This window comes from Mycetomoellerius zeteki, unplaced genomic scaffold (assembly GCF_001594055.1).
Source record: "Mycetomoellerius zeteki isolate Tzet28-1 unplaced genomic scaffold, Tzet1.0 scaffold113, whole genome shotgun sequence".
In the NCBI taxonomy this organism is placed as follows: domain Eukaryota; kingdom Metazoa; phylum Arthropoda; class Insecta; order Hymenoptera; family Formicidae; genus Mycetomoellerius; species Mycetomoellerius zeteki.
In genome coordinates this window covers 1,894,857-1,909,353 of record NW_017256051.1, presented here as the reverse complement: position 1 = coordinate 1,909,353, position 14,497 = coordinate 1,894,857, and the positions used below count along the sequence as shown (strand labels likewise).

The window sequence follows — 14,497 nt, the reverse complement described above, 5'->3', positions numbered from 1 at the left end:
AAAATCAATGTTTCTTAAATTTCAGACTTTTCTCCAACAAATATCTAGCTCAATTATATTGCATTAATATTATTTAATCGAAAACGAAGAATGTTAGCGAAAAGTCTTAAATTTAAAAAATACTGATTACTTGAGAGAGAGATATATACAGGGTGTTTCCAAATTAAATCGCAAAACTTCGGGAGCGTGTAGAGGAGTAAAAAACTAAGAAAAAAAGTCCTATAGACATATGCTCGTTTTTGCTCTATCAGAGCAACATTTGAGAAATCGTATCGTAGCTGCAGCGAACAGAATATCGCAAGAACAGTGCCTGGCTGCTACAAGAGCCGTGTTTGACAGATGCAATGCTTGTATTGCTGCAAGAGGTGCACATTTCGAACAAAATCTTCATTAAAAAGTTTATAAATAAAATAATTAAAATAATAAATTAAATATATTTTTTTCTTTTTTCGTGATTTCCTGCGAAACAAAGCAAAAAGGAGCATATGTCTATAGGACTTTTTTTCTTAGTTTTTTACTCCTCTACACGCTCCCGAAGTTTTGCCATTTAATTTGGAAACACCCTGTATATATATGTATGTTCCATTGCGTAATGCGTTAAAAAAATGTTTTTGTGTCTTAGATGAATAACGCAACAATAATAAATTAAGAAAAACATTCTTTGGCATTCTATTGCTGTTGTCCTAATGCGCGGCTCGGACATATAGTGCTTATTTAAATTGATTAATACGATGCACTTATTTAATCATTAATAGCTTATCTATTTGATATATATCAATAAAAGATGTAATACGACACATACTGACGTAACATACAAATTATTAAAATTATTTTGCGAAATCCGTGAAATATATCTAATTATATGTTATATTAATATATACTTAGTTGGAAACCACAAAGAATACAGCTAGTAAAAAGTCTTAAATTTAGAAAACACCGATTAGGGATATACGAAGATAATATAAGGATGATGATGTTTATCACGTTATCGCGAGTACTACAATTGTGAGTTGCATGATTTTCTGTCTATAATACATTCATCAAAACAAAATAACACGAATCATGTATTCATGAATAAATTGCCGGGTAATATGACTTGGAATGTTATTTTCTGTGTAATTGATATCTGCTAAATACTTTCTTTCAAGTAATATGTGAAGTGTACTGCAGCTATAATAACAAAGAATGGAACAATGCACACGATAAACGTATTTGGCGGAGACAATAATCGAGCAACAACAATATGTATATATAAACGGTATATAATTACTTAAGTAAATAATGTCTTAAATTCATTACCAAACTTCTTCGCGGCTATTGCGTCCGTCAAATGCTCTTGATAATTTAGTTTAAATGTATGCGAACCAATTAAAATTATGTACAATATAAATTTATCACAGTTCTAACTGTTGAGTCTCTTGCTATATATATATATGTTTGTTTGGACTTTCTATATTACTAGGAGGCAAAAAGAAAGACTCACTGATCTCTCATCTCTGATGCATTATCAATCTTTTCTAATGTACAATACTGAATTCATTTTTGTACATGATCATTACATGCTTGAGTCTTCTTTCTGTTTTATCTAATCAATATAGATACAATCTTACATGCCCGTAGAACATGATTACATGGCAGAATGAAAAAATACGAAAAGAACGGAAGTGCATGGGACGTTAATGTATTAAAAATGTCTACGCATTATATATTGAGGGCTAGTGTTCTCTTAGACCATTACGAGGAAAACGTAATTCTTTCATTATCTGGACGTCAGTTGCTTCTTATGCTGCTCCTATCAGTTACACTGCTTTCATCTTTCATTTAAAATATTGCTTTCTGCGAATTTTTTCGATTAAAATCTGTTTCTCGCAGTTTAACTCTTTCTGTTTGACACATACGTTTGTATATCATAAAGAATTTTATTCGCAGATATTTTTATTAAATGTTTATTCGATGATTAGGCAACGTGGTAAATGTTCACGTAAATAGTCAAACAGTTCTCGGGACGTTCCTGGACAATTAGTTAGTTCTAACTCATGTAAGTGTCGAAGCTGTATCAGACTAGATAAACCACTACTTGTGAGCAATGGACAACCTATGTGAAATTGAATCTTATTTAATATATACAATTTTTGTCAACTCAAATATGCAATTTACATAATTGTTTTAACTTTTCTTGCGTGAGTGAAATGTAGCAGAATTATACGTATATAACTAAGTAATAAAAATAATATACCTATTATTTGTGTTGAAATGACATATTTTTCTAAGAAGTTATTTTAATATTATAATTGATTTTTATATAGAAAGATTTCTTCTCTCTTCCTGAAGAATGTATATTTAAAAAAAATTTGTATAGAAATTTTCAAAGAAGTTTTTATTTTTCTAATGTGGATGTAGAAAATAAATTTCATAGTTTATTGTACAAAGTTTACAATATTTCATCACACAAGAAAAGTCGCTTAAGGGGATCCTAAAAATGTCTGTTTTACCGTTTATAAACGCTTAATTTTTGTATGCTTTTCTTCTTCGTTTACAGATTCGAAAATCCTTTTTCGGGATTATCGATTTCGGAAGTATACGTGTCTGTAAGGTGGAGTTATATCGAGAACAAAAAATTTTGAAAATTCTGAGATCTTTACCATTATTCTTGTTGCAATATGGCGCTTTAGAACTGTCACGTCGTGACAACATTTGTTTGATATAAAAACTGTGCAATCTGTACTTGTAAATAGAAGTGTTCACACTGTCCGCAAACTAGTAGTTTGCACGAAACAACATGTTTTTAGAATTGAACTTAGAGGTCCAATTGAAACGTTATCATTATACGAAAATGTATATATACATGTGCGTGAAATATTGATATAATAGTATTATAATGATGTACTACTACTATTGCTGGATTCACACTGCATGCGATTTTCTGCAACCAATCAGAAAACAGGATTCCAATGAATTTTGCTTCGTATTATTGGATTTTTCTGATTGGTTGCAGAACGTCGTACGACGAAAATCGGATGCAGTGTGAATCCAGCCTATCAATGGAAGCTTTCCAACAAGAGGTAGATGACACAGTGTAACACGATGAATTATTACATTCTTGTTCGCCAATATTAAATAAAGATGAAATGATCACTGTGTTACACAGTGTCGCTCGTTGGAAAGCTCCCAATGTGATATACATAAATTGTCTGTTAAGTCTTATTTAATCGATAAAACAGACGTCTTTAGGATCCCCTTAAAATTATTTATTAATTAGTTAAGTTGATTAAAGCGATCTTACCTGCCACAGATAACACTTGTAGAGATCTCATGACGCATAAATGTTGAAGTCCGAAATCTCTAAGTTGTGAACACCATCTTAGAAACAAAGCACTCAATGAAACCATCGTGGAGATGTAACCGACGCCGATATCAGTAATGTGTACACACCTGTATAGTAATATGCAAAATGTACATATGATGCAAAAGAGACTAACTTACAAATGAATGCGTTATCATCAAATGCAATATTCGAAACACAATATATTAGAAACACGAAATAATAAACAAGACGAGTACATATGTATTACCATGATAGATCGTCTCTTAGTTGAAAATAATTGAAAATTCATTTATATTTCAATAATTTTATCTTACCTATCTAATGTGAGTTCTTCTAAGTTATTCAAATCACAGGCGATATATTCTAAGGCTGCATCTGTAATCCTTGAGCACCAGCTGAGATCTAAGGAACGAAGTCTTGGCAAGTTTTCCGCAATTAATTCAACGCCGTCATCTGTTACTTTACTGCATCCAGAAAGTGACAGTACAGTCAGATTAGGTAAGGAATGTACTAAAACAAAAACGAATATATTAATTTAATATTTCATTACATATAAAAAAATATATAATAATACTTTAAAATGATAAAAGGTACAAAGAAGGACGTTTGAATATGAATTCTCATATACAGTATTTGTTATATTACATTTATTATTATTATATTATCTTTGATTTTTTTAGAATAGAAATTATACTTAAAAAAAAGTGTAAAAATTTATAAAGTATGAAAATTTGCTTATTATATTTATAGTGACATTTAAAACTAATTTTTTAAAGTGGAAATTTAATTTTATATTTATTCTTCTCTCTTTACCATATGTTTTATTTTAATTATTTAGTAAATTTAATTGATGTCAATTAATTTTACGTTTCAAAAACACAAATACTTGAATTATAAAATTTTATTATTGACATAAATAATTTTCTTTTGCAATATTCCATTTAAATAAGGTATACATTTGTTATCTACAAAATACACACACTTATTTACTAGGACGCTCACTATAACTTGAGTTTGAGCTATCGGTAACAGCTAAATAAAGCTATGTTCCCCTTAATTCTAAATTTAATCTCAAGCACGTATGCATCTGCTTTAATTTCGAACCATTACTGTATTGTTCTACATCTAATTAACTTTGTCATTAACAAGATCAGCTGCAATTAGAATTTAAAACTGAGAAAAGGCTCATATTTTTCAAAAATAATTTCACGATTTGCCTTCATCGTTTGGATTTTAACCGAGGAATAAAGATTTTTAACTTTTAATTTTTTAAAAATAAAGTTTTATCGTATATCTCAATAAATGTAAATTTGTCTTCATATTTTTAAAGATAAAACTGTCTGTCAAAGAATAGATTGTCTTTTTATCTTAAATTTCCCAAAACATCTCATATTAATGTCGTTACACTTGAACGCTATAAGAAAAAACTTGAGATGAGAAATAAATTCATTAAAAATGCTTCTAAGCAAAACATACCCGAATAAAGTGATAATGACTCTCACCAATATTTACTACGCCGTGATTTGTGAGCTCCCAGCAGGATTGCAGCTTCAAGATGCTAAGTGCGCTGCTTTGCTTTGCGCTGAAGTAACCAAGCGCAGCGTCAGTAACGTGATAAGCTTGCAGAGAAAACTCATAGAGGCTCGGCAACAGCTGAGCCACGGCGCCAACAGCCTCGTCGGCGACATTGATGCAGTCCGACAAAGACAACGACACTATTCTGGGAGTAAGGCATGCCCACAGGCCAGCCTCTGTTATCTCATTGCAGCCGGCCAATTCAAGCTCATACAAAGCCTAAAAATAATGGCAATTAAACCGTAATTAAGTCGATTCGACACGCATCGTGTCTATACTTGACAAACGTGTCTCAAAATCTCCTTATGCCTATTCTACAATAGGGTCGCAAGCCGTAAGAAATTGGTCAATCACAGTTGAATATGAAAAAAATAATCGACTATGATTAATTTCTTATGGCTTACGGCTTGCGATCCTATTGTAGAACAAGCTTTAACGGGAAGAATTCAACTCTTTAATTACTTATGGAACCTGGTGCCGCGAATTGAATCTTTTAGTTTGAGTGATACGGCATCTTTCACGCGAGCATTTAAGTAACGATCTTGGTTTTCAAATAAAAGCTAATCGAGAATATATGTCTTTGGACAATGTTGTTGTTCGCGTAACATAATTTTTCGATTTTGAGCGTTATTCGAATAACAAAAAATTGTAGAATATCCTTTACAAGATACATATATATGTCAGATATTAAGATATACAGGGTGTCCCATAACTCACCTGACAACGCTCGTGGACAGGTAGAGCGGACTAAACTGAGTCGAAAAGTTCTCTACTATTTTGTAATTTTCGCAATAGTTATTATTAATTACTAAAAATTGCCGAAATTGGTCTTCAATAATTTTTTTCTCAAATACTATCAATTTTACAAAAAAACTGCAAGAGACAAAAATTGTTTATTTTCTTCTCATAAAGTTCTGAGAATTTTTTCAGAATTTTTTCAGAATTTTTTAATACCGGATTCTCATGATGGTAAAAATAAGATAATGCAGTACTAAAAAGTTGATAAAAAATTCTGAAAAAATTCTTAGAGTTCTATGAGAAGAAAATAAACAATTTTTATCTCTTGCAGTTTTTTTGTAAAATTGATAGTATTTGAGAAAAAAATTATTGAAGACCAATGTTCGGCAATTTTTAGTAATTAATATCTTGTTAACTATTGCGAAAATTACAAAATAGTAGAGATTTCGACTCAATTTAGTTCGCTCTACCTGTCCACGAGCGTTGTCAGGTGAGTTATGGGATACCCTACATAGTTAGAATAGATAACTATAAGCGCTACGATAGAATACGATAAAATACAGAAAATAAGGGCCACTTTTTTGGCCAATCGCCATCTGTCGTCAAACAAAATGACAAATGCGATTAGTCAATTCCAATGGCCAATTAAGTTAATCGGAGTTGGTAAAAGTGGCCCTAAGAACATAGAATTTACCTGCAAATGATCCAAGAGAGTTTCGAGACCTCGGTCCGTTACCGCGCAGCACCGCAATGACAGAGAATGCACGTAACGTTGAGCCAATGGAAAACCGCGTGTTAATTCCGGAATATCTTCGTCAGTCGCACCTAAGAGAACTAACGAATCGAAGCCTCTTCTTACTAAAGAAGCGTAAAGTCGGGTACGTGCGTTTGGTTGCATAGCGCGGGCCTCGCGGCATCGCACCACCGGCACCAGCCCCGTCCAAAGACGCGGTCTCGTATACAGAACGTCCCTCCATCTCGTGCAAACCTATACATTACGATTATGATAACGTCATTGGATCTGGATATATGCACATTTGATTTGAGGATGAAAAAGTTGTGATGAAAACAATAGCTACGTTTACACCGTGCGCTTAGTCCGCGACCTATACGATAGGTGTCTTTGTTTAACCTACAGGATAAACAAGGACATCTATCGTATAGGCCGCGGCCTAAATGCACGGTGTAAACGTAAATGTATCGCGATACAAATATTCTGCGATAAAAGTTATATATCAATATTGTGAAATTGACTATGATAATATGGAAATTGATTGGGTTACTAGAGATATTTTATATATTTTTAATTACATATGGGGACAAGTTTTAAATGTTTTAATTGTACTGAAATAATATATATTGAAATATATAGACAATTTCATGCACCTGAGCCAAAATTCTTCTTTCCGTAGCGTTAAAGTAGAGAAAAAATCGTCCAAGGAAGTTATCGTCTTGTATCAGCTGTTCCCACGTAATCGGTGGCATGTAACCGCCAGTTCCTCCACTGGCCAGGGGAACGGCTATCTTCATCCTATTTCTGGGTATCCTACTTCTGCTCGGGGTGACGTTATTCAAGCGTTCCTTATTGTTGCCTGCTGGTACGTTGTTAATGGTCTGTGCGGCACTTCGACTGGGCTTTTCGGGCGTCGCATTCGCATTATTCGCGCTTTGCAAATTCATGTAAGCGACACTACCACTGCCTCCGCAGAAGACGTTTGTCACGCGTTCCATGACGCTGGTCTTGCCGCTCCCTGGAAAATTTCAGGCCAGTTTCAACATTTTCCGTTCGCGTGTTGAAAACTCGCAGAATACAAACTACAGTAACGGTATATTACGTCAAGCTTATAATTCTTAGTGTAACTGCAGTAAGATACTTATTGTTGAAATTGGGAAATTACAATATATCTATATTGATGTAATGTAACGTGACCAATCGTCTCAAATTTTAACTCTTCATCCCACTTTACGCGTCTCAAATTTTGTTCCAAATTAAGGACATGATTAGGAATTGTTTCTTTTTGTAAATAACAAGTGTGAAAATAATAAGTGTGAAATATATTTTTCAACTAACGTGATTTTCTTATTTAAAAACCCAGACATTATTCATAAAATACTTTCTTTTTACTAGAAAAGTACAATTTAAAAAATAAAATGTAAGATTTCGTATAAAATTTGATATAATTTTTGTTGTGATCTCATGCGTGATGTTATTACATTAAGTCTTATTAATTATTTACAAATATAATATTCTTCATATATGTTTCATTAATAATTATATTTATCAACTAAAATTTAATTAAAACAATTAATATTGAATTTTTTTTAATGTCTCTCTTCCCCTTCTTAAGGAGTTGGTCAACCCTTAATGTAATGTTACTGATATAATTTGAGTTCTGCAGGAAGACAGCAAGTTTGCAGATTAAACAGTAATTAGAGAATAGCGAGTGGAAAATTCAGAGTTTAAGGAAACGAGTAGACTTTAGAACCATGGATAGAATTTGTCCAAGAATTTACAGAGCTAAAAAAATTTATGAAAATAAGAATCTGCAAAACTAAGGAGCAGAAAAGTTAAAAGAACGGAAAAATAAGAACAACATATGTTGCAGGATTTTGAAAAGAGATTTATACATATATACTGGATTTTACAAATAAATTAAGAAATTAAGAATTTATGACAGTATTGACTATTTTATCTTGAATTTTGTTATCTGCGAAATTCTAAAAATTTGTTGAATTGAAAGAAACTAAAAATCTATAAAATTCGGAATCGTGAAAAGAAGGGATCTGTGGAATTTATAGAATATAATGTACAAAATGGCAGGGTACATTAAGTAATTCTAAAGTCCGATTGCATCAACGTTATTTTGACTTTAAGCGAGGTTTAAAATTCTCACTTTCTCTCTCTTTAAAGCCGAGATAGAGGAAAAAAAACGAGAATACCCAGGAGCCTTAAGTAATCTAATATAATGTCAGATTTTTTGCTAATGTAGAGAAAAAAATCTAGTATTATTTAAGACTTCTAGCTATTCTTGTTTTTCTTCCGAGCTGTAATTTGGCTCGTGGTACACCGCTATTTCCTGTTGCATTTATTTTTAGCAACTGCATTCGATAGGTTTATCATGTACGAATGACGATATATATATAAAAAATCAATTATAATTATTCAAGTAATTAGATTGATGCAATGGCAAAATTTTACATTTATGAGATTTTTGTACGCATTTTTAACATACATGCATTCACGTGTGCGAGTTGTGTATTCCGTATTTATAATTCTTTATTATTACTCAAGAAAACAATTCTTTTCAATTATTTAATAAACGTCAGTTAAGAAAACAAATGCCTTTGTAATATTAAATATATGTTAATAAAACAAACTGAAAATTTAAATATATCTATAAATTTTCGATTGATTCTAAATAATGTGTTAAGTTACTTTAATCCGACAGTTGAATATTTTAGGCCCAAAGCATGATACATGTATCGTATTGAAAATAAAAAAATTAAATTATATTTATAAATATGCGAATTCAATTTTGAAGCTATATTTAATCATATTTCTCGAATCAATAATTAAAGTAGCCAATAATTATTCTTATTATAATTAGTCTTATTGCGTTTGTATGCACCTATAACTATAGAGGTTAACGTTAAGGTTTTTTTTTTTACTGCTTTTCGTTACTGTTTTGTTATTCTCTAACTAGGCTGATTACGATTTTGTCGTCCTGGTTCAGTTTCTCACAGATATTTCTTATTTGCACATCTTTAAGTAAATAATTGCGCGTACGGCGCAAAGACACGGCGCGTTTTTGAACGTGGCGATCAATCGCGGCCGAAATAATACGATATATCATATACATTTAGCAAGGAAAAAATCAACGTGACTCAGACCGAGGCGTTTCGCTCTGAACAAAATTTATATATATTCGATTCTGAAATCTGACAATTTGGATAGAATTTTTTGAGGAAGTGGGAGGGATTACCGTAAAGCTATATGGCCGAATAAATATGGCTCTAAAAACGTTTCGTTATAATCGTTATATTCGAGCTTGCAGTATCGCCGCTAATATTTTTGCGTGCACGAGGGAGGACGTGTGCTATCGATTTCGTTGCAGTTACGATTGCGACGACGAAAGTTACGTAGCGGTGTCGTTTAATAAATAATGGAAAGAAAAAATATTGCGTATAGCAATAAAAGTACGAGTTTTATTTTATTATATCGCTGCGCTCGACGCAATGAACGTGTCGCGTCGCTCGAATGCAATAGATAAAAATAAGAGACAAAAGAACGAGGGACGAGTATTCGCAAAGAGATCGACTCTATATCGCGATTACGTAATAACAGGACCGAGCCGAAGGGGTTTGAGACGCGCCGAGCGAGAAAAATTGCGGGATTGGCGTTGGCAACCTTTGGCGACTTTTAATTTTTTTAAATCACCGATTCAAGCGGAAGACAAACCGATAACTGATCCGCGACGAGGGCGATATCGCTCCCAGCGCGAGTGCGAGCCAAGGCGCATGTTATGCACGCTAGCTACTATAATATGAGGAAGAAGGCAAGGCTAGGCAAGGGATGTATGAAACGAAGAGGAAACGTTTCAACACCGACCATGATGCTTTGACGTCCGTAATCCCAGGCCATTGATTCGTTTGGTCAGTTCGGCGCTGGCACGCTCGACGACGCCCTGCGCCGATATCGAAGACATGATATCTTGATGAGCCACTCTCTCTCCCCCCCTCTCTCTCTCTCTCTCTTTCTCGTTTCGTTCCGCACTTGTTGTCGGATTGCGTCCGCGCTTCGTAGTCAAGAGTAATACGATACGATCGGCGGACGACAGGACCGCGTCATATTCGACCCGATCTTGCTGATATAATAGTTCGAGTCTTCCTCGCGCGAATGAGAACGTCGCGCGCCGGCGGCGGCGACGCGCTTTCAGCAGCTTTCAGGGGGATGTAGCACACGCGAAGCGAAGGGATGACGGATGATGATGACGATGATGATAGCGTGCGTGCGGCGTGCGTGCGCGCGCGCACTCGCGCGCGCCCGTGAAATTTACGCTATTTTTTCTATTTTCTCAGCGCGCGTCATAGCGATAATCCTACATAATCCTTCCACCTCGGCCTCGCTCGAAAAAAGAAGCGAAAGGAAAATAAAAGCACAAGTTACTCGACGAGAATCAATAATCGCGATCGGCGCGGAATAACCCGCCACGTAATTCGCGGGATATCCGGCGGTGCACGGGCACGGCCAGTACCGCCAGCACGGCTGACATTGACGATGCCGAGCTACCTGGAGCCGCCTGGAGCTGCCTGGAGCTACGATATATTCCTGTACGTCTCTGTTAACTGTTTACGCTTACGTGGTGGCGGGCAATAGCAATGCCATTGTGCCACTGCGAGGCGCGGGCATGGCAAAAGCGAAACTCGTTACCACTCGTTACTCGAGCCGAGCGCGCCGCTGCCGTTGCACACGTAAGGGTGGTTTGCGCGAGACTGAATCGATATTCGCTCGCGTTGCTGTCGTTGCTCAACTTATCCGGTTGCCACTTCCCCACCCTCGCTTATCGGCTACCTTCCTGGCGCGTGTGCCAGTGTGCCAGCCTGCCAGCTACTTACGCCTTACCTGCCGATGGCGGATTCCGTTCGAGCGGAACGAGCGGAATCGCGCGCCTCGCAATATCGCACACGTCGCACTTACCCTTCAACCGCTACACTTGTCTCATAAATTACAATAGATCAGGAATCGAGTGTCGTATCTTTAAAATTTTTATACGAAATGGCAACGTTCGTATTACTTAACGCGAAATATAAGAGCTAAAACTCAATTTTCGGTTATGATATGGTTAAAGATTTTTTCGTTTTATGCGATATAATTATTCTGGTAAAAATAGAATACGGTTTAATTTATCGATTTCCTATTTTTCTAGGCTTTACATGCTTTATTCATTAAGACCTCTTATAAATACTTGATTTATCTCTTAAGTAGAATTTATATTTTCCATGATTGGGGAATATGTCAACATCTTTTCATTTAAAATTTGCCATTTACATCACCAAAATATTAGATAACATTGGTAAAATAGTACCATGTGTAAATGATAGATATTCTACACCGACTGATTCATACTTTTCCGACACCTTGTATCAGTTGATGACGTCAATAGCCAATATTACCTTCTTACAGAATTTGCGTTATCGGATCACCCACGTACCGCAATAAGTAGTATATGACACTTTTCTCTTTTCAAGAGGATAGGAACCGCAATATGACGTGGGAAATTTAATAAGGCAATTAATTAATGAGAAATTGTATAGTATTCATTTTAACATTTATACATCGTTGTATTGGATGTAATATCTCTGATCTTTGCAATATAAAAAAAGTTTCATGCTTACGCTATCTTGAGACCAGCAATGGAATTCTCTAGAAGCTTGATAAAGACAAAAATTGATTAGAAAAAAAAATGTAACCATTTATACAATATCAAAATATGCATGATACAAATTACCTTCAAGTCCCAAACAACAAGTTGTCCGTCTAAACTGCTTGTGCTAAATTCATGATCGGATACTCGACGAACGCAGTTGATTGTGTTTTGATGCACGCTATCCAAAGCATTATCATTCGTCTCGTTTCTCGCTTGTCGATCTAGCGATTGGAATTTTCGCATAGCAGATAATCCAGCAATCTCCTTCTTTTGCGTGTTGTCCAACTTTGAAACAAAATATATTTGTCCGTTGTCATCTACGGAATATAACATTGGCATACAGCTATGCCCCTACGAAGAGAAAGAAGGAGAGGGAGAGAAGGTCACCAATTAGTGCAACAAATATCTTTATCGAATAATCTTAAAGATAATCTTTCAAGAGTCGCTTACAGCGGCAACAATGTTATTAGAACCTATCCAAATGCAACTTAGAAACGGTAAATGCTCTGTATATAGTCTCATAACTGCATTTCCTTTAGTAGCATCAGCGACACATACGGACGAGTTGTGCGCCACCCAACAGATTTTATTGCCACATGGACTAAATGCTACTGAATGTATCCAGCCACCTATAAAAGCAATGATTAAAATGCAATTCTTTATAATGAGAGATAGAGAATATTTACAATTTACACATATTTCAAATATAAATACAAAAATAATTAAAATGTAATAGCATAAAAGATGACAGTTTTACCTCCGTTGGGTGTATTAGGAAACTCAGCCAACAATGTTCCTAAGGTATTACTCTGTCCCCAAGGACTAGTACCAGGAGCATCCTCCATATCACTGATAAATGCACTGAAAACACGGACTTTGTAGTCCGTCGATCCCGCGACCAGTACCTTGTTGTCGGGATGCCAATCAACGGTAGTTACCGTAGACCTCAATGGACGCTTAATGTGTTTACATAACCACCAATTATTCTCTGATACAAAGTAACAAACAGCTATAACTCGTCCTCCGGAACCCACGGCAAATTTATTTTCTGTAACGACAGTCAGTTGTACAGAGCTGTAACAAATTTGGAGTAAATTCTTTCGAACGGATGCATGTAGAGGATATACCTAAAGGAGACCATTTTACACAAGTAGCGGCTCGATTTATTCGCAAAAGAACCCAAGCGGGATCCCACTTGCCGTCTTCTTTCTGAGTCCATACATAGGCGTTCTTGTCTGCAGAACAGGTGACAATGCGGTTGGTTTTTGGCGCCCAGTCGATTCCCATGACAGGCATGTGATGTTCCTCCAAGGTCTCGAGTAACTTCCATCCAGATGAAGTACGTTTGTGCACTTGGATCTCATTGTTGTTTGGGCATACGGCAACCTCTGTGACAACAGAGCTTGATTATCGCTAATTATCTACTAATTCAATCTAATCAGTATCTATTAGAGAGGAAGGGGATTATGCTGATTCCACAATGAGTCGGTAGTCGGAAATCTTAAGTCTTAATCAGTTTTAACCTAAATAGGTAACTATGATTTTTTGCATCTACTAGTTGTTAATTGTACGAGTCGTTTAGCTCGATTAATGGGAAAGAATAAAGTCAAAATTTGATCAGTCTTAAGAAAATTGGTAGTCTTAGTCGTACAAGTTGGCTGTAGACCAACTTCACCGATTCACCGATAAGACTTAGGACTACCGAGTACCGACTCATTGTAGAATCAGCTTTAGAGAGAAGGACGGTCTTTTCCGTACCAGTTTTATCTCTGTTCCACGAGTGACAGCTGATGGCATCGACACCCAAGTTATGGACCTCCGTCATTTCGCGATTACTCTAATTGTTAGTAAAAGAGGACGTTTCAAGACGATTGCCTGGGATGTCGAATACTGTCCAAGGCAGCGACGATGAATCAACGTACACTCGAAGAGGACTCGAGGTGAACGCGGGGCACGCGGGCTCGACGGGCGCGGTCGTCGATTAAACTTTATTAAACGAGACTCTGCGGTGTTCGAGCCAGTGCTCACGGAAATTCGCGGACTCTGGTCAGTCTACACGAATTTCCCCGGCCGCTCCTCACGATCGCAAAACACGCCCCTCTGCACACCGGAATTGACAGTTCATCCGTAGGTCGGCGTAGGTAGATGTGGGTTACCTATCACCTCTTCGAGGTTATGTTCCCCCGGATATACGTATGTATTGGTATTGAATACTGAATTCTGAAGACGCGCGCGGTGCGCTGCTCAGCGCCGTTAGCGCCGTCAGCGCTACTCTCGAACCTCGGTATCCGGTATTTTTTCTCTCTTGTCAAGTTGTCAGTCTTGTCTCTTCTTCGCGCTTTCCCCTGCGATGACCACCATCGTCGTTTTTGTATGTGCCATGGGCTTAATGCATGGTCTACAATGGCAGTAGCAGTAGCGGATGAGACCG

General features: G+C 36.1%; 2 protein-coding genes across 3 annotated transcripts; both read right to left on the bottom strand.

Annotated features, from left to right (window-relative positions):
- Positions 1 to 592: 592 nt before the first annotated feature.
- On the bottom strand, positions 593 to 11,143 carry LOC108728124 (F-box/LRR-repeat protein 16). Of its 2 annotated transcripts, none has more exons than XM_018456513.1 (7): positions 10,999 to 11,143; positions 7,025 to 7,389; positions 6,333 to 6,626; positions 4,828 to 5,119; positions 3,640 to 3,835; positions 3,284 to 3,432; positions 593 to 2,095 (listed from the first exon to the last, which is right to left on the bottom strand). In XM_018456513.1, exons 2-7 carry the CDS (start codon positions 7,367 to 7,369, stop codon positions 1,947 to 1,949), a joined length of 1,425 nt encoding a protein of 474 aa, XP_018312015.1. In that variant the 5' UTR covers positions 7,370 to 7,389; positions 10,999 to 11,143; the 3' UTR covers positions 593 to 1,946. The 2 variants fall into 2 exon arrangements, with proteins under 2 accessions (XP_018312015.1, XP_018312006.1); XM_018456504.1 differs by lacking the exon at positions 10,999 to 11,143 and adding an exon at positions 10,248 to 10,919.
- A 797-nt stretch (positions 11,144 to 11,940) lies between these two features.
- Positions 11,941 to 14,227, bottom strand: Arpc1 (Actin-related protein 2/3 complex, subunit 1A). Its single transcript, XM_018455364.1, has 6 exons — positions 13,825 to 14,227; positions 13,194 to 13,454; positions 12,824 to 13,114; positions 12,517 to 12,695; positions 12,148 to 12,417; positions 11,941 to 12,069 (listed from the first exon to the last, which is right to left on the bottom strand). Exons 1-6 carry the CDS (start codon positions 13,889 to 13,891, stop codon positions 12,031 to 12,033), a joined length of 1,107 nt encoding a protein of 368 aa, XP_018310866.1. The 5' UTR covers positions 13,892 to 14,227; the 3' UTR covers positions 11,941 to 12,030.
- Between the last annotated feature and the right edge of the window lie 270 nt (positions 14,228 to 14,497).

Excerpts from the sequence above, each read along its gene's own strand:
- LOC108728124 (XM_018456504.1), bottom strand. The coding sequence starts at position 10,344 with ATGTCTTCGATATCGGCGCAGGGCGTCGTCGAGCGTGCCAGCGCCGAA. Across the intron at positions 7,390-10,247 it reads ACGGACGTCAAAGCATCATG|GGAGCGGCAAGACCAGCGTC; the intron begins GTCGGTGTTGAA and ends GAAATTTTCCAG. Across the intron at positions 5,120-6,332 it reads CTCTCTTGGATCATTTGCAG|GCTTTGTATGAGCTTGAATT; the intron begins GTAAATTCTATG and ends CATTATTTTTAG.
- Arpc1 (XM_018455364.1), bottom strand. The coding sequence starts at position 13,891 with ATGACGGAGGTCCATAACTTGGGTGTCGATGCCATCAGCTGTCACTCG. Across the intron at positions 13,455-13,824 it reads GTGGAACAGAGATAAAACTG|AGGTTGCCGTATGCCCAAAC; the intron begins GTACGGAAAAGA and ends CTGTTGTCACAG. Across the intron at positions 12,418-12,516 it reads CTAATAACATTGTTGCCGCT|GGGCATAGCTGTATGCCAAT; the intron begins GTAAGCGACTCT and ends TTCTCTTCGTAG.